This window comes from Castor canadensis, chromosome 11 (assembly GCF_047511655.1).
Source record: "Castor canadensis chromosome 11, mCasCan1.hap1v2, whole genome shotgun sequence".
NCBI lineage: Eukaryota > Metazoa > Chordata > Mammalia > Rodentia > Castoridae > Castor > Castor canadensis.
Genome location: NC_133396.1, coordinates 28,045,970 through 28,062,904, shown reverse-complemented (window position 1 = coordinate 28,062,904; position 16,935 = coordinate 28,045,970). Strand labels below are relative to the sequence as shown.

General features: G+C 39.1%; 1 protein-coding gene across 2 annotated transcripts in view; it reads left to right on the top strand.

The window, feature by feature from the left end:
- Positions 1–16,935, top strand: part of Ca10 (carbonic anhydrase 10) — a 502,636-nt gene that overhangs the window by 392,002 nt on the left and 93,699 nt on the right. For both annotated transcript variants that reach the window (XM_074046081.1, XM_074046083.1), the window contains exon 5: positions 7,609–7,794. In XM_074046081.1, the coding sequence (XP_073902182.1) occupies positions 7,609–7,794 (186 nt within the window). The remainder of the gene's footprint in view (positions 1–7,608; positions 7,795–16,935) is intronic.

Sequence of the window (16,935 nt, the reverse complement as noted above, 5' to 3'; positions counted from 1 at the left end):
TAGCTTCGCTAAGGAAGGAGCTTCTATGTTCCCTATAGGGTTAAGAATGGTAGATGAGGGCCTGGTGGAGTGATTCAAGTGGTAGAGTGCCTGCCTAGCAAGAGTGAGGCTCTGAGTTCAAACTCTAATATGAGAGAGAGAGAGAGAGAGAGAGAGAGAGAGAGAGAAACCCAACCCACAAGCTCCAAATATTTTCCTTCTGTTTACTTCCAAAGTTATGCTGCAAAAATGCCCACTTCTAAAGCTCCACACCTTTTACCTCCATTGTCTCTTCTCAACATCTAACCTCTTCTATTTCTAACCATTACAGTGAAGCTTAACTAAAACAAAGCATCTGGACAAACACTGAGAAGAGCCCTCTGTCCAGATACATGGCATCATGCTTATAGCATCCTCAGATGCCAGGCTGAAGTTTTTCTGGTGGTCTATGGATTATTGTTTTCATGTATAAACACATTTAGAACTCCAGTAATTCAAACTCTGAGTCAGTATTCTTATGTACCCTCAGCATAAAATAACTTAGAAGAAAAACAAAAGGATATGAGAAGGGCAAGATGTGCTCCCCAGATCAAGGAATAAATTCCATGGGGTGATGTCTAGTCTCAGATCTGTCACTTATTGTCCAATCTTGGACAACTCACTCAGCCTCTCTATGTTGCATTTTCCAGATGTGTTGAATAAGAGGCTGGGCCTGATTATTTCTGAAGTTCTTTTAGCTCTAGAATCCACTCCACTCTGATTTTGCCAATCCTTAAATACGCTACACTGCAAGGAAACCAATAATTTGACTCCATTCATTTCTGCCACTTAGGTTTCCCTTGCAATCATGCCTCCAGTGTTTGTATGTGGACTGTCAGCTCACCAGCTTTTTTAATTCAGCTTTTACAAATCAGCCACTTGGCACCTCAAACTACTCTATGGAAAACTAGACTGAGCAGTGTTCTTAAATCTCTTAGACTCACTAATTACATTGGAAGAAGAACTATTACACACCTCAGCAGAGCGTCAAAGACATGTAATAGGAAACCTGAGTTGCAAGGAAAGGACACCTAATTTATGACATGGCTGTCAGACTTTCTTCACTAACCCTTCTTGGCACTGAGTGGCCTTCCTAATTATGAGCTCAGCCATTCAGATGCTAAGCCAACACTTGGCAGATATGACCCACCTCTCAACTCCCAGCAGGTAGGAACTGGAATTGTCCCTGCTACCCTGGGCATATAAACCCCTAAGAACATTCAGCCCAGGCCTGGACAAATTAGACCCATTTTGGTACATCTACAAGGACATCATATTTTAATTGAGTTCTCTGACCCCATGTCAGGGATCAACATCTATACACAAACTATATGTTTTCCCCAACACTTTTGCTATAAATCTCTGACTTGTTCTCTCTCAAGAGCTGTAGAATTTGGAATCAAACACTCCTAGGTTGGAATTCTGGCCCTGCCAGTTTCTAACAGTGAAGCTTTAAATAAAATTATTGAACCCATCAACTTATCAATAGAGAATACACAGAACAATGCCTTATTCACATGAGCAGTGTAAGGACTGGATGAGTTAATATATGCAAAGGTGCCTAGTACTCAGTCTAGAATGCACCAGAGTCACTGCTGTGGATGTGGATGTTATCTATACCCTCCACCCAGTATGCACTTAGTTATGTGTTTTTATAGTAACAGCAAAAGACAATCTGCTGAATAAGACCATATCCTAATGGTGGGAATGCCAGCACGCCTATGTTACCAGAGAACAGAGGCTATGTGCTAATTTCATATAAAAAATTAAGCAAATAAAAATAACATTAGGAATTTTTATTTACATTTTTGACACATATTAATTGTACAAATTAGTGGAGTTCACTGTGATATTTCCATACAAGAATATATGGTACACTGATTATTTCTGTCTATCTTTTTTCTACCCAGGGCCTCCTTCCCCTTCCTTTTCTTCCCCCAGTACCCCTTCCTGTCTCTAAAATTTCCTCTTAATTTCTTTCCGCTCCCCTTCCCTTTTCCCTCCCCTGTCTCCAGTGTCCACCATTCCATTCTGTCTTCTACAAGATTGACCTATTATTTCCATACACAAGGAGAACATGCAGCATTTGTCTTTCTCTGTCTGGCTTGTTTTACTCCACAAAATGTTCTCCAGTAGTAAACTTCTGAAATCTACATGGTCACTGAGAAATAAAGTACAGTCCATCTACAGTAGCTTTGAAGTTGCTCTCTGAGACCCTGAGAAGAACAGGAGCTTTGGATCATTAAGACTTGAGTCCTAGTCCTCTCAGTTGCTTAGTTGTATCATTGAGTAGAGTCCTTAGTATGTATAGCTAGTTTCCTAATCTAAAAGGTGGCAAAACACAGCACATGTAGCAAATCCTCCAAATTGATGGCTGTCCTCCAACTCACTTTCTGAACCAACAGTGTTAAGAATAAAAGTAGCTCTTACATAGGTTGGATGACCATCTCTTCTTTCACACAATTGATTCTGTTTCCTCTCAGAAACCCTATTTGCAGTGTTGCCTTTCCATTTATGCTATAGGGAATCGTTTTTAGTATATCAAAGGAAATTTAGGTCAGGCTATCTTGAGAGCAAACAGAACAGAAATTTCACCATTAGTTTTGTATCACATCAAGCAAGTAACTACTTAATGAATCTTTTGGAATTTCTGAAGGTAAAGTTTACTCAAGCTTAGCTTTCTGCAATAAATATCAACCCTTCAAGCACTGCATTCAATAAGGCAAAAGATCTTTGACATGTTTATTTTATGAATTGAGCCTTAAAAACATACCTCTCCATTTTCCTCAGCCAGAAATATGAAGGTAGACAACATTTAAGACCCCAAACAATAAAGGATTTTCACCAGAACAGTCTCTAAGGTCCTATTTGTGCTCAAAGAAAAACCTGTCTTGTTATACATGTAGCTTTGACAAGAAAAGTTGTATCATTTTTTAAAATTGTTCTATAATTCAGATGTATATTATTTGGTTCTACTTTCATGTGACAGATTTGAGAACAGTTTTAGTATAACTACTTTTTAAATTCTGTGATATAGGCAACATAAAATACATATTATATGTATATGTTATAGACATAAATATGTGTGTACATGTGTATATATAATATATGCATGTAATAACATACATATACATTTATATTATATATGTGTGTATATGTGTATATATATATAAAACCCTGCTTGCATGGTATTACTGTTTGATCAAAAGCTGTTTGAACAAATGAAATGAAGAAAGCAAGTAGGATTTGAAGATAATTGTGATGGTTTATTTTGTGTGTTAACTTGGCTGAGCCATGGCACCCTAATATGTGGTCAAATGATATTCTGGTTGTTTCTATGAGAGTGTTTTTGAATAAGATAAATAAATCAGTGGAATTTTAGTAAAGCAGATTGCCCAGCAAAACACGGATGGGCTTCATCCAATCAGTTAAAGGCCTATAGAGAACAAAAAGAACACAGGTGGCATGGACCTAACCAACCCTGAACAGAAAGGAATTCTGCAGCAGATGGCCTTTTGCTCTTTCTTGGGTCTCCAGCCAAGCAGCTTTGGAACTCAACTGCAGCCTAAGCTCTTCTCTGGGTCCATAGCCTGCTGGCCCACCCTGTAGACTATACATTCAACAGCCTCCACAATCACTTGAGCCAATCCCTTTAAATAAATCTCTATTTTATCTATCTATCTATCTATCTATCTATATATATATATATATATATATACTTTTATACAACCTATTCTTCTTGTTTCTCTGGAGAGACCTGACTAGCATAATAAGTAATCCCAAAGGCGCTAAAGTCCAAACCAAGATAGGATTCCACACTACCAACCTGCCTCTTGAAGAAGATGCTAGAATGTTGCCGTTTTAGGTAATCAGCTAACGATTATAAATAATCTGATCATTTCCAATGGTTAAAAGCACAGGCTACAGAGCTAGAGAAACATGAGGTCAACTCCTGGTTCCTCCATGGGTGATCAGGAAAGCAAGGTAGCAGCCATCTAGGAGAGGTCTTCCCTGTGGAAAGCTGCTATTCCACATGTGGGTTTAACCTAATACATTCCCATCCAAGGGCCTGGCTTTGGTACTAGGTTTGGTGAGAGAGAAGTTATGAGGAATAACAGAGGACATTCAGGTCAGAGTTTCACACCCCCTCTGACAACAAGTAAGGGTTCAAACCAAGAATCCCGGAACAAGACTGTGACTGACTTTCAAAGAATGAAAAATGCACTGACACATTTATTTCCCTCTAATACAGTAGTGTCACCAAAATGAAAGAAGAGATGATCCCATGAATAAGAGGCCCTGGCAGATCATGAGCTGGTATGAAAGCCTGTTTGCTATATGGGACAACAATCTTACAAAATGAATAGACTTGGAGTAATTTTGTTTGCTTTGGAAAAGAACAAGTTGTGTTTACATAGCCTCAAGCTATCAATGAGATTGATTGGCCTACATCTTGATAGGCAAATATATGAAACATCTATGACATGTAGCTCCAGCCGGTCTTCAATCTGTATAAATGTCTGCAGGTGAGGAAACCAAGGGTCTTTTACAACCATATAAGATTTCTCCAGATCTCTTCCTAACATGAACTTCAGCAGCCTAGTGTCCAATTTGAGTCCTCCGTGTTCTTGAAAAAGAATCCTCTTCCCCCAGAACTGCCTCTGACTTTCATCTTACAGACTGCAGAAGAAATGAAAGCCCTCAACATAGTTTTCTTCTAAAATGAACTAAGATACCTGCATTTGCTCTTGTCGAGATTACTGGTCCAGATGTCACTGAATCATCACCAACTTCACTTAGCTCCCTCATTTGTAAAAGAGGCACCACACACACACACACACACACACACACACACATACATCCTCAGGTTGCAGTGAATTAAGAAAAAAGCAAAAGAACTGCAGGACAGCCAGGGGCAACCTGGATATTCCCTGCAGCTTCCACTTCTCCACTTGGCTCTGTTTCCAAGTCCACATAATATGACTTTTTCCAACATGCTGTGCACCAAAGTAGTTCATTGGAAACACAGTAATTAACATTACAGATAAAATGACACTGCTGCAATGTTAATTACTATGGTGCAGATGTACCGTTAGATTTAGATATCATACATAATGTTGTCAAGACTTTATTTTTAAATTAAAGTGCAACAAACCATTCCCTGGCTACACATCTTTTTTGATTAATACAAATTAATGTTATTTTGGTGTCTGGGGAAAGGATGGAGATAAGGAGACATTGCACCTAATTGTAAGAATACATAGACAAATGGTAGAAGTAATGGATTCCCACAACTTCCAGCCTCCCTTATGATCCCTGCATAATGGTGTGTGAGCTCCATGAGGGCTGTGCCTATGCTCACCACACTATCCCCAGCTCCTAGCACAGAGTCAGCTGCATTGAACATTTTCTGAATGAATGAGTAAATGAATGAATGAAGATAGAGTCATGTATACATAAGGGGTCTGTAAGAGAGCATGAGAAGGTGCAATGATTTATTCTTGATTTTTTTTTTTAGCTTGCTAAACTGAAACTTGTTTTGATGGTACTCGAGTTTGAACTCAGAACCTTGAGCTTATGAGGCAAGTCCTCTACTACTTGAACCACAACCTCAGCTCTTTATGCTCTAGTTTATTTTTCAGATAGGGTCCCACACTTTTTGCCCAGAGCTGGTCTTTAACCAGGCAATCCTCCCATCTCTTCTTCCCCTATGGCTGGGATTAGAGGTGTGCACCACCACACCCAGCCCTAAAACTGAAACTTCATATCTATTAAATACTAAGTTCTCATTCTTCTCTCCCCCACTTCAACTCCCAGAAATTACTTTTCTACTCCTGTCTCTATGATTTTGATCACTTTAGCTCTCTCAATCAATTTAAAGTAATTACCAACAAGGAGAGACTTCTGTCATTTTGCTATTTGTTTGCAAGATGGCCAGTGTAGGATAGACTCTCCCAGGATGGTTCTTCTCACTGAGGTCTCATTCTCTATCAGGCCAGCCTAGGATTATTGGCATGGTAGTCTTAAACTTCCAGGAAGGAACAAGGAAGCATTAAAGGCCTACTCAGAACTAGCATGTTACAGCTACAACATGCTATTGGCCAAAATAAGTGGTAAGGCTAACCCAGAGTCAAGGAGTGAAGAAATGACCCCCATCTGGATGTAAAGTTGCACTGTTAGGAGTGCAGTTACAGGAGAGAAGAATGAAGAATTCTGGTCACAGGGACCCAGGCTGACATTAGGAGTTATACCACATTTACAGTTCCACATAATACCCTTGGTTGATACAGCATGAAAAGACAGACTAGAGATGTGTGCATAAGCTTTTCACTGTTTCAGGCTGGAAGTGACACTTGTCCTCCTGACCTCTCACAACCCATCACCAACACCAGTCACATGGACTCTACCTTATAGTAAGATGGCCAAAAAGAATGGGTCGATGGAGGATGTGATGAGTGTGACTGTCTCTGCCATGATGACCAATCCGAGAACTAGATCAGCTTATCATTCACAAGACCGGGTCAGAAAGGTGGAGGTGCAGGAAAGGCTCGTGCAACAGAGAAAATATATGAAGGCCATATCTAATGAAGGAAACAGAGGTTACATGAAGCCCTCAAAGAATTCCTAGGGCAAAAGGCTGGGCCCAAAGGGTTCAGAGTAAGCAGGAAAAAAATCCATGTAGTTCAACATCCAATAATCCAGAAGCATCCTCTCTAAATTCATTCAAAGTTTTCGTACACCCCAGAAAGCTAAGCAGGAGAATGTAGATGTAGAGTCCCAGGTGGGAACAATGTTTCCAAGTCAATTGTAGAGAAGCAATAAGGTCACAATCCAGAAAATGAAGCTGAGTCTCATGTCCAAAGAGGAAAGAAAGAAGGGAAGAGACCACCAAGCAATAAGTTTAGCAGTTTTAAGGGACTGAAGCAAGATAGAATCAGGAAAGGAAAGTAAGTCTGGGAATCTGGGAAGTAGGACTCTTGTGCAAATCACTTCAGTTTAGCACTGAGGCTGTGAGCCATGAGGAAGGATCAGAGTTATTCTATGTCCTATCTGTTTGTAGGAGCAAGAGAAGAGTCTAACTAAAACACCCAATACTGGACGCTTTGAGATTTTAGATGAGGCTTTCAATCTCCCACTAGAGTTTTTTTTTCTAGTCACTTATGGTGACTTTCTTGTCTATCATTTGGCCTTCTTACATATCTACCCTGCTAATTGCTTCCTTCAGTTTTTCATATCTGAGATTTTGAATGTTTATAGTATCTCTGTCTTTCAAGTACTTATGGTAAGCAGGACAAGTTAGTTTTTATAAGGCGCAATATACAAAATAATAGTCACAGTTGCTAAAAAATCTCCTTTGAGTTTCTACCTCACATTTTTAAATGATAATGTAATTTATGCCTTGAAAGACTTTTAGAAACCAGGTGGGGCAGGAATGCCTTCTGAGGTGGCCAACACATCCCACTCCACGTGTGGATTTAGCCTAATTTCTTCCCATCAGAGGAATCAAAGGGCATTGGTCTATACACCATGCTAGGTTTGAGAAGAAATGGAAGCAAGGCCTTGCTTGACCTGTTGCCTATTGCCTTGCAGGTCAGTGGGACTATGTACAACACTGGAAGACATGTGTCCCTTCGCCTGGACAAGGAGCACTTGGTCAACATATCAGGAGGGCCCATGACATACAGCCACCGGTTGGAGGAGATCCGGCTACACTTTGGGAGTGAGGACAGCCAAGGATCGGAGCACCTCCTGAATGGCCAGGCCTTCTCTGGGGAGGTATGTGAGTCTGTCAAAGTACTAAGGTAAAGTGCCAACTTATAAGATTTGGTGCCTGCTTTTATCCAAGGTAGAATAAAAGATAGAAAATTTCTCTTGAATCTATGAAATGAGAAGGAGGGGCTGGAGGTGTGGCTCAAGTGATAGAGCACTTGCTTAGCAAGCACAAGGCCCCAAGTTCAAACCAAAACACCACCACCAAAAAAAAGACTATATGAAATGAGAAGGTCCATGCCTCCTTTCTCCATCGTCTTTTGCATGCTGGGATGGAAGTCTATAAAGATCTTCCAACATTTTCAGGAAAGGCTACAGTGAAACTGAATGTTTTCTCCTGAAACATTGGTGCAGGACTCTTGGAAATCATGGCTTGATATATCTCTGGAGTATTATTAAACCCTAGACCCTCACCTTTCATGTATGTCTTCACTTACATCTGCCTGGTATATTATAACATAGACTGTGTAATTCTCACTTATAGTAGAATGAGTCTTATTTGCTCAAAACCATAACATACTCTGAAATAAATGTCAGGTAACTGAGCAGTTTGCCTGAGATTCTGGGGAATGGAAAAGTCACTGTGTGCCACCATTAATGGTGAGTGTCACCATCTGCCACCAAACAAAACTCAGGCCACAGTACTAAGATCAACCACAGTTTCAATTATAGTATGAGAGCTACAGTTTAAGCAAATTTCATCTGTGATGTGACTCTTGAAAAGCAAGATGTAGCTAATTTGACATGTTTTGCCTCCATTACATGTGGGGGTAGTTATCAACTCGGGATCCGAGGTTCTCATATGCTAAACACTCTGTAACTAGGTCCCTGCTAAAAGTCTTCAAAAACTGATGTCAGGAAGGCTTTGAAATTCCAGAAGCATGCATCTTATAAGGACTTTTAATTTTTTTAATCAAAGTTATGTTTAAACCTGGCATTATTTTTAATGTGGTAAGCTCATATGCTGAGAAATACAGCCACAACCTGAAGGAGTCCATTGCTCTTATTTTGATGAGTGTTCAAAATACACCAACTAAGAGCCTGCCAGGGACTCAGCTAGTTACCAGAGATATGGGGATTTTTAAAAAGAGAAAGAAGAAAAGCACACCTGCCCAGAGGAGCTCAAAGAGTGCTATATTCAAATCATTAAAGTATAATATCATGCTGTAATGGAGATGTACAAAGGCCCTGACATCCTCAAAGGAAGAAGTGATAAATTTTACTTGAAGGGGTCAAAAGAAGCTTCACAGAGGAGGTGCCCTTTGAACTGGGCTGTGAAGAGAAACAGTGAAAAACAATTTTAAGAGCATCAGCTTTAGAGTCAAAAGACCTGAATTTGCAGCTCTGGCTTTGATACACACTAACTGTGTTGTTTTGGGATGATACTTGATCCTTCTAAGGTACAGTTAGACACCTCACAAGGTTGTTTTAAATTTTAAGTGGGTTTCCAGATGTAAGGAACACTAGAAGTACTCAGCTGATAGATTTAAAAGATAAAGCAAGAAATGAGGGATAAAGACCCCAAGGCATGTCAGGGCACTGTATGTTAGAGAAGCTGCATGTAGATTTCATCCAGCATTTTAACTGTGATCTATTAGTAATGGCTGCATAGACAATGGGGTTGAGCAAGAGTAAAAGTCTCCCTCCTGGATCAGTAGGGGAAATGCTAGGGTTGATTAGGGATGTTTGCTGAAGGCAAGAGAGTAATGGTAAGCTCCCAGGAGTTGCAGAACTTGAACTACAGCATAGCAGGGCAAAAACATGATTTCAGAGTAACTAAGGGCTGCTAGTGTGAGTCAGGAAATATTCAGTTAGATAAGTTCTTTCTTTTGATGGTATTTTAAGGCTTGTTATTATTTTATCTGTTGACTCACTTGCTCATGTATTTATTTGCTATTTGTTTCTTTGTTTTCCCTTTCACATGATTCTTTCCAGTGTCTATCACAACATGTCTCAAAGTAGAAATATTTCTACTATTTAAATAAATTAGTGAAAAATGCAGATGACTACTAGGCTAAAATATTTCATTATAGAGTTCCTTACCTGTTTCTTCAATATATAATAAGAGTGCTTTGTAACTTGTACCTGGACAAGTTATAATTTTGGAAAAAATAAGTGCCTCAAAAATCTTTAAGGGATACATAATAATTTGGTCTCTTAGTGTGCTACTTTTTGTAGACTTATGCCATACCACAGGTATGAGGTGCTCTAAAGAGTCTGCATTTCAAAGTTCTCATAAAGCCAGGAGTGGTGGCACACACCTGTAATCCCAGCACTTGAGAGGCTGACACAGGTGGTTCTAGAGTTTAAGAAAAGCCTGAGCTATATAGTGAGACCCTGGCTCAAAAAAAAAAAAAAAAGGATTCCTAGGAGAGTCTGATGATTAGGTTTACAAAGTACATTAAGAGTACATTAAGTACGCCCTCAATAGTACATTATTAAGTATTGTCAATGAAGAAAGCATTCAGTGAAGAGTGCACTTTAAACAGAGTTGCAAATAAGAAATAACTCAGGACATTGTCAAAATATTGGTTTCTGAGTCCTTCTACAAACCAACTGAATCAGTGTTTCAAGGAGTAGGCTCCAACCACCATGCCAATTTCAGAGCAAGATCTGCCTGAATTATTCCAATTTTCTAAACAGTGGAGACTTAATCAACAAAACCTTACTGCACACAAAAAGGGGAGCCCATTGGTAATCGCATCTTGGAAATAGCAAGCTGGGTGCTATCTAGACCGATGGAACTTGGGGAACAACTTCCTAAGAATCACATACACATACATGCAGTGCTCCAAGGTAAGATTGAGTCTCAGCCTCAGCAGAAGTACAGTTATCCATGTCCTGCACAGACCATGTTGGTTGTATCATATTTCTTTCTAAGCCATTCAGTATGACTAGTTTATAGAAAAACTAGTGTGGATTTCAGTGTAAGAGATCAGAATTTTGAAGCTCCAAAACAATGTCATGTGGAAGGTCAATGGATAGGCAGTTGGTCTTTGAGATATTGAAAAGAGCTCTAGTGAGCAAGAAGAGCTTAGAACTTAGCACCTTCCATGTATCAGGATCTAGGACCAGTGGGTAGAAGCTACAGAAAAATGTAGTTCAGATAAATATATGTTCTAACAATGAGAGTTATCCATCAATGAAATGAGTTTGCTTCTGAATATAGTGAATTCCCATTGCTGGAATTATTAAGTACTGAAAAGAAATTGGTATCTTCATAAAAGCAACTCACATTCTAATGAGCGGGTGAACTGTTACCTTTAATGTACCTTCTAACAGTGAAATTCTATACAATCTATGATTTTCTTATAGAAATTTCCTCCAATCAGATTCCACTGAGAGTTAGCCTCAGTGAAAGCAAATATATATCACCCAGTCACTTTACTTTATCTTTATTTTGTGCTACCTTCAAAACTACCCTTGGTCTCTATTTCTGGCTACCCCTGGGAGGACCCAAGTAGACACTTCTTGCAACAAAGCATGTGTTTATTTTGTTGACAGTGAATAATCACATTGCCATCTGCCCCATCTATCATTGTTGATCATAATAAGTCAATTAATGCCAGGCGTTTTCCTTGGCACAGTGCAACAGTCGTTATCTGAAAAACTGTAGATTAATTGCAGTCTTGTCTATTGAGGTTATTATAATTGATGGTAATCATTTGCTTTGTTTTATAAAACTGTGTGAATGTATGACACAGTCAGCAACTGCATTTTTATAAAAATTATTCATGTCCCATATGGAGAACTTCTGGATGCCTTGTTGGTGGGTGGTGATGAATGAGCATATTCAGGGATTCAAATGTCGCAATTTTTTTTAAAAAATGGAAAATTGACTGTTTTTAATAAGACCCTTAGCTAGCTAATCATGTCTAAGTACTTAGATTAATATCTAGTATAAAGTAGGGTATTTATGAAAAAAACAAGTACATTATCAAAAGATAATATTAGGAAAGAATTATGGCTGTTGGTTGAGTTGCCATAGTGGGACTAGACCCAGTTTTCTTCCTATTTGGGAGAAATTGGACAAATTTTTGAAATCTTCTGCAAGTTCTTATTTTCACAGTGGTAAAGGGGCACCCTGAGAATTGTACCAGACACTTCCCAGGATATCTGTGTCCTGATCCTTCTGTTAATTTATTCACTGTTTTCATGACTATTGTGCTTCTGCTACATGCTGGCCTCTGAGCTAGGCATGGGCAGAGCCCAGCTTCTACCCAGAGAAACCTGAAGTCTATTGAGAGAAACATATATTGAGGTAGATTGATATGTGGATATATATTAACCAATATGCACATATTAATCATACATGACTATGTATATTGATGTATATTTGAGGCTTATTCCATAAAAGGATGATGAAATAGCTGTCTTTAGATCATATTAAGAAAGAATGGATGGGCAGCTGTGCAGATGGAAACACTTGCTGCTCCCTCTGAAGGTGGAGAAGCATTGACCTTTCTAGATCTCTACCACTGGGGCCTCCAATCTTCCTCAAAACACATCTGAGGAAGGGAAAAGTCCAGAGCTGTTGCTATGGTAATGTAGATTTGATTTGGTTAATTAAAAAGGGAGAATAAAAACCCTAGGTAAAATATGGAATTTTGTCCTGTCTTTTTTGGTGTCTCTGAATCAGAAGTAATGACAACTATCTCAGAATCAACAAATAAGACGACACAACAGAAAAATGCAGGCCTTACCCTCGTCAAGAAACCAATTATTTTCCTGCTTGAGAGGCTGGATTCTCAAAGCAACACACACTTGTAAGAACAAGCAACTAACACCAAATTGTTCTGAAGTGTGCTAGGATGTGAAAAGCACTGAGGAGTGCCAACTGAGATCCAGGGCCATAGTAGGCATCACATGGCACAGGGTGGGGGGCAATTCTCAGGCGATCTAATTAGCACTTTGCTGCATGGCTGGGACCTCCTGGTAGAGATGCTCCATTGACGCAATTGGAGATTGAGAGGGAATGAAAATTGAGATGTTTGAGAATAACGGGATCATGGGTAATGCATATGGAAGTGCCGCCCGTGTGCCATAAAAAAAGCTGTTCCCTACACTCTGCTGCCGGCACCATTCACCCTACCCCTCATCCATCTCAGTCTCACTGTTAGCAATTCCCATTCTCCCTTGCAATAACCCAGCCAATCAGGTCTGCTTCCTTTTGGCTTCCAAAGAATCTGGTAGATTCATCTATTATAGGAGTTTTCAAGCCATATCTTATGGGCCAAGTCCAGCCAATCAATCTAAGAAGGGCTTAGATTTTTAGGCTCTTCAAGAACAAAAGAAAAAGGAGAAGAGGAAGAAGAGTAGGCAACAAAAGAGACCATACTTGACCAGAAAAAGTCAAAATATTTATTAGTCTTTTACCTTAAAATTTTTCTGACCCCAATCTGTGATGGTGCCTTTTTGTGACTGTTTACTTTGGCTTCTGTTGTAATTGTAGTGCTTTGTCAATGGGAATTTTATCTTGAACACTTACTACTGTGTTCTTCCCAGAACCTTGTACATTGTCTGACTCATGAGGGTAGTCAGTGAGTGTATACTGAATGAAGGAATGAATGATCTTGGCCAAACTCTTAAGCACAAGAGTGTCATATTTGTACACAATGCACCTAGCACAGTGCCTAACACAAAGAAAATGCTGTAATAATGTTCATGGAATGACCCATTCTATCATTGAATCAATCAACCATTAATGTCTCAGAAACAAAAACCTTATAGGCTTTTTTTTTTTCCCCAAAAATTCTGAGCTGTGTTGCATTCATTGACTACACAGGAAATATACTGCCCCACTTAAACTGAAGATGGAGTGTTTCAATAAAAGCTACACAAAGCATCAAATTCCATTAAAAACTGGAAAAGAGGGAAAGTGATTTAGTTCATAATTACCACTAAAGCATCTTCTGGGATTTCTTTGGAAAAGGAGTATGCTTTGTGAAATTCACAGTATATTTTTGAAGTGACAACCTACCCCTATCCTAAATATGGTAGAGAGTACAAAAGGATTGAACAATTAAGTGTCAACCTGGAGGGATCTCAGGCCATTTGAGGAATAAGGGACAGAGGTGAATCAATTACTGTGTGACACATCCAAGGCTTGCTCAGTCACACCCATAGGTGGCTGCAGAATCTCACCCATAGGTGGCTACAGAATCTTACTGCTTCTGAGCACTGATATCTGCTTTGTGATTTGTCTGTATTCATTTATCCTGTGAACAGGTATTGATTATCTGCTATGTGCTTGAGTGAATAGAACAGATAAAAATCCCTACTTATAAGGTGTTTATAGTCCGAGAGTAGACACATAATAAATATTAAACATAATAAATGAGCAAATTTACATGATCAAAATATGGTAAAGACCATAAGGACAGAACTGGAGCAGAGAAGGAGATCAGAGGAAAAGGAATAGAGGTGATGAGTTAAAAAGTTTAAATATGGTGTCCAGTGTGAGGCTCATTAAGAGAATGGCATTTATGAAGTTGCCAAGGTAATACCCAGAGAAAGGACACTCTAGATGGAGACAGTAGGTAGCACAATGGCCCTGAGATGGGAAAGTGCTGTGAGCATTTAAGGAACAGCAGGCGCACCATGAGCACATGTGTAAGTGACAGATCACAAGGTCAGAGAATAAAAGCAGAGCCAGAGAAAAAGGCCGATGCCAAGGACTGCTGAAAAATATGTGGTTCTTCTGGCATTGACTTTGTATGGTCTTTGGCTTTTGCTCTGAATAAATCCTAAGGCACGCTGACATAAATTCTTCCATTTAATCAACAAACACTGTCTCAATGAGGTTGCTGTTAATATTATCTCCTTCTTACCTGAGAGAACTAAGGTTCAAGACCATCCAAACAATAAATGACCAAAGCTGGACTCAACTCAGGTCTCCTGATCCACAACATTGCTTAAAGTAGGCCAAGGATTCTCCACAAACCCCACACTAATTATTATTTGCCTACTTTGGGCTCTAGGCCGGTGGTGAAATTCAAAGACTGATAAGCCATGGGGTCTGCTTTTAAGAAGCCTATAATATAGCAGAGGGTGCCATCTTCTGGCACACTGTTAACTCCCTACGTCCCAGTGTGAGCTGTACTTTTTAAAATATCTTCCTGTACACATAATGGGCTCTGGGTAAATATTGCTGGACAAAGAGATTACATGAGTAAATGAAGATAATGTAAAAGACTGTAGCTTTCAACATGCTTGAATTATGCCCAGTATATCATGACTAAATTCTAGTCATAATGACAAACCTAATCAAGTTAATGTCAATATTAGCAGACGTTCTAGAATTTTTATGTTAAATTATTCACAAATTCAAGGTAAGTTAATTCTTCAGGGTACCTGGGAGGAGCAATGGAATAATTGAGAGCTAGTGTGCTAGAATAATTCATTTAGATTCTTCATTTCAGCCCTGGAATTACTCCCAGGATCAAACGAGGGAGCTTGTGTCTGCCAATGCCAGAAGCCAGAGTTCTGGATTCTGGAGCCAGTCCCACCCAGAGTGAGCAAACTGGCCTTTAAGAAGAAGCACAAACAGGGGTCAGGAGTCCAGATGGTGGCCATGCACAAAACAAACACACCCACAAGTGGATGATAACTCCAATCTACCAGTAGGAAGTTTTACCCTTGGAAGGTTTTATAATTACTCAGGGAAAAGACAGCCCAGTTAAGACAGCAGCCTCCTGAATTGCCAGTTTCAGATGGACACCACCTAAGAGAGAATTCATTGCATTTGAACACAACCTCCCAAAGTCATTCTGCCATCCTAACATGCATCATACTGGTCCCACTAAGACAGTATTATTATTTTTTTTAAATGTTATTAAGAACAATATATTTTTAAGATAGTCTTGTTATGAGCTTAGAGAATTAAGTTTTAGTTCAATATTAGTACATTAAATTTTGACCTTACAAAACATTGACTGTAACTGCATTTTAGTCAAGTCAATCACTTACATAAGCATTTATAAGCTCCATCTCTTTATGACAACTTACTCTGTACCTTTATGACAACTTATTTTGTATCCCTGGAGGAGCTTGTCTTTATCCTATCCTTAATATCTTATGTGTATATATTTGCTACTTGTTGAAAATAACTCATAAAATCTTTTAACTTATATTTGTATGAAAAAAAAACAGAAAGAAAGCAACCTTAAAATTATTTTTCATATAAAAACAATTTATATAGCCACCATCCTCCTCCTCTGATCTCTGATTTCCCCGTCTGGTGTTTCTGTTATTTTTTGTAAATCAGGAAAGGAAATGTTGCATTATAAAGTTAATTTGGGGGATGGTACTAGAGTTTAAACTCAGGGCTTCATACTTGCTATGTTCTACCATTTGAGCCATAATCCTGCGACGCAAATTTAATTCTAAAGACAGGGGTTAGTGTCAGAACTGTCACCATGGAGATCATGGCTATTATCACTCTACAAGTGTTGAATGAGGTCTTGTTTTATTTAGTAACCAATGACACTGCAGTTAGAGGGATGAGTACTGCTCATAGCACTCCTGTGAACTAGCAGGGCCTTTGAAACTATTTTCCAAAGTCATGGGAATAAGATGAATTGAAAAAGAACGTCTAAACAGGAGTGACACAGTCACTGGTGCTCTGACCACTGTCAACAAACTTGTAGGGCTTCCAGGAAAGATCACATCTTCCACTTCAAGACAGACATGACCTGAAGAGAGCAAGTCTCCTCGAAATCATTACTACAGCAGTTGTGTCACAGGTGCTTTGAGGTCACCTCTTCCAATACGTCTATGATGTGTACAAAGCAAAACCGAATGCCAGAAAGGACAAGATATCTGCCCAAGGTCACTGAAATTTAGTGGCAGAATTAGAATCAGAACCCAGGTTTTCTGATTCTTGTTTCATATTTAAAATTTTTCAAATAAAATTTAAACTTCTATCAAACCATAGACCTAGGTCATTAGATTAGCCACCCATCAGAGAAAATGTAGTCCAGGAATCAGGTTTCCTACATTATCAAGCAGAATCCCATTATAAAGGCATTTACAGAGTCAGCCTCAAAACAGTGATTACTTTTTCTAACTTGAGCAATGAAGGGCATGAGAAGATGGATCTATGAGTCACCTAATTACTTTCCCAAACAGGACCAGAAATGTTAGAGA